The sequence below is a fragment of the Haemaphysalis longicornis genome, unplaced genomic scaffold (assembly GCF_048455015.1).
Source record: "Haemaphysalis longicornis isolate Haplotype H1 unplaced genomic scaffold, Haemaphysalis longicornis Haplotype H1 scaffold_9, whole genome shotgun sequence".
Lineage (NCBI taxonomy): Eukaryota > Metazoa > Arthropoda > Arachnida > Ixodida > Ixodidae > Haemaphysalis > Haemaphysalis longicornis.
This window is the reverse complement of record NW_027526460.1, coordinates 160,576,503-160,579,179: the sequence shown is the minus strand read 5'-3', so window position 1 is coordinate 160,579,179 and position 2,677 is coordinate 160,576,503. Positions and strand designations below refer to the sequence as shown.

General features: G+C 43.9%; 1 protein-coding gene across 1 annotated transcript; it reads right to left on the bottom strand.

The window, feature by feature from the left end:
• Positions 1-748: 748 nt before the first annotated feature.
• LOC144153524 (uncharacterized) lies at positions 749-2,076 on the bottom strand. The gene has a single exon (XM_077685155.1). It carries the CDS (start codon positions 2,074-2,076, stop codon positions 1,477-1,479), a length of 600 nt encoding a protein of 199 aa, XP_077541281.1. The 3' UTR covers positions 749-1,476.
• Positions 2,077-2,677: the final 601 nt, after the last annotated feature.

Genomic DNA, 2,677 nt, shown 5'->3' with positions numbered 1-2,677 from the left:
TGCCAGAAACAAAACTGCTACCCCTTTAACTCATGCGAATATACCAACCAACCTGTCAGCATCACCATCATCAAGTAGAATGACTGATCAAAGAAAGGTGTTCAGTTGCATTCTTTTATGACAAACATTATATTCACACAATATATTTACACAAGAGTAACGTCTGGACTGAATTCAGCCCTGTGTACCAGTCACATCTGCTATCCGTCAACAACTGACTGGACATCTGGTCTTGAAATCAGGTCCAAATGCAGATTTGTTAGTACAGTGAAAGCTCAATAATTGAATTGCAAGGGAACACCATTTCAGTTCGAATTAATGAAAACTCTAAATAGGGAACAATAATGACAGTCGGGAAGCAGTAGGGCATGTCAACACTTTGACGCTTGAAAAAGCCTGTGATTGCCGCTTGACTTTTGTCTCTGACAGTTGGTCCTTTTTCCTCTACCAAATGTATCCAAAATCTTATCTCTGCCTTCTCGAAATCCACAGAAGAGATGGGCGGCATTCCATCCGGCCATGACTTCATAGCGGACGGCCGCACTATGCTTTGTTTTTTTCTCCTCCATGCTGTCGCTGGCAGCGACAGGTTCAAATCAAATCAAAATCAAATCAGTTTATTTCCAACAACAGTGTTGGGGGTCCCTTAGGTGAAAAGCGGCTAGCTACCGCTTGAAGGTGCCCGAGGGCCGCATACATGACAGCATCACGTGAAAAAGGATAATATAAATACATGGACGCTTGGAAGATTTTAAAATGCCACATGAAGCAAACATATTCCTTCAGAACCTTGTAAAAAAAGTAAAAATAAAAATATCAGTACATGGTGACCACAAAAACACAAATACTACACGACGTGCCCATACCACTGCACGCTATTCCGATGATTACAAAAGAAGAAGAAAAAAAAAGAACAAATGATCAATAAATATTAACAGTCGCTACTTTATGTTTATACAAGGAATATAAAGTTACATTTTAAATAGATTGCTGGTTCACAGATAATGCACACACAAGGAAATGCAGGCATAACGAAATAAACACGTGCACAAAGCTAGTGCTTCTGACCTGAGATATGATGCTCTCATCTGTCAGTGGATGACACCACAGCATCCTCACGTAGTTCGCAATGAATGCGTCTTCCAAAACTTCCACCATGTGGGATATAGGTTGATTTTAGCATATCTTGTATTCTATGGAGCCGTGTGTGCAAGCACTGGGTGCGTTTCTCTGGCCATGTGCGAAGCGCCGGCACATAGTTTGAGTTATCCGTGGCAGCAGCACCTACTGGGGTTTGAATTAACGGGCTTCTTTATACATAGACTTCTATGGAGCCCTGTTAGGACCAAATGGTACAATTTGAAATAACCATAAATTTGGATTATTGAAGTTCGAAATAACGAGGTTTCACTGTACATGTCTTATGATTATTCAGCTCTCTAAACTACCCACATCTGTTTTCATGTTAACATTGGACTAGACCACACCGGGGTTCGCAATCAGGTCTGACTGAAGGTTAGTTAGCACGGCGACTACAGTCCATATTTGAGTCACCACAGGTGCCAATGTGAGGGGAACTGGGCGATCGAAGATGTGAAACGCTTTGATTCGCTGTATCCTCCTCTCCACGTGAATTCTCAGGGAGGCAATTTCCTGTGTCTCTCTCACTTCTTGTTCAGACAGCTTCCCGTTTTGCAGGAAAGGAGGAATGTTCAGGCTGACACCTTTCTCTTCAAGAAGGTCGGCAATTTTGAACCCCTTGTCTGCCATCACATCACCTTCGTCAAAGCTAAGGTCCAAGAACCCACTCTGAATTACACATTCACGGTCCGACATGCAGCCTGTGTATAACTCGGAAACGAATGAGAGTTGACCACTCGGCATTATTCCAATGAGTCCCTTGAAGGTGTTTGCAGACTTGTACTGGGAGTACTTGCTTGACTGTAATGCAAGGGAGCTGGGGACTGCGCACCTGATCTCTGTGGCATCCAAAATCACCCTGGTTTTCTTGCACTTTTCAGTGAACGAAGCAGGCACTGTATCATTCACAGCTTCCCTGGATGGCCAAATAGGCATCTTTATCACCTTAGCATAAATAAGTTTGACCCATTCACAGCACATTCTCGACACAGTGGGCTGCGAAATGGCAAATCTATCCGCCAGGTCTTGCTCAAACAGGCCAAGCCGCAACCTGACTAACACGAGAAACAGTTCCTTTTCTCGGTCCAGCTTCCGTTTCCTTCCCTGGCTATTGCTTCCTGGATCTGCTAATTCTGCCACCGCAACAAAGGTGTCATATTCGGGGAGTCCAGTGTAGAACATCATTTGTTCACTGGAGCCTTTGAAACAGTCAATGCAAAAAGGTGCATTCTTCAACTTTTCTTCTTCCAGTTGCTGCTGAATCACAAGGAGGTCTCCCTCCGCTTTGTAGGCAGCAGCCTTTGCTTGCAACAACTCTTCCCTCAAACCATCACACTGTTTCTGTAGCTTTGAGAGATCTTCGGCTTGCTTCTTTTCTTGAAGAGCTTCTCGGCTTTGCGCTTCTTCAAGTTTCCTTTTCAGGCCACTGCACTGCTCTTTTAACAGTTCGATTTGCTCAGCCTGCTTCTGCACAACAACCTTTAGTGTTTCCACCTCATCACTGTCTTGCATATCGATGGCTGTATCCCCCTATTCA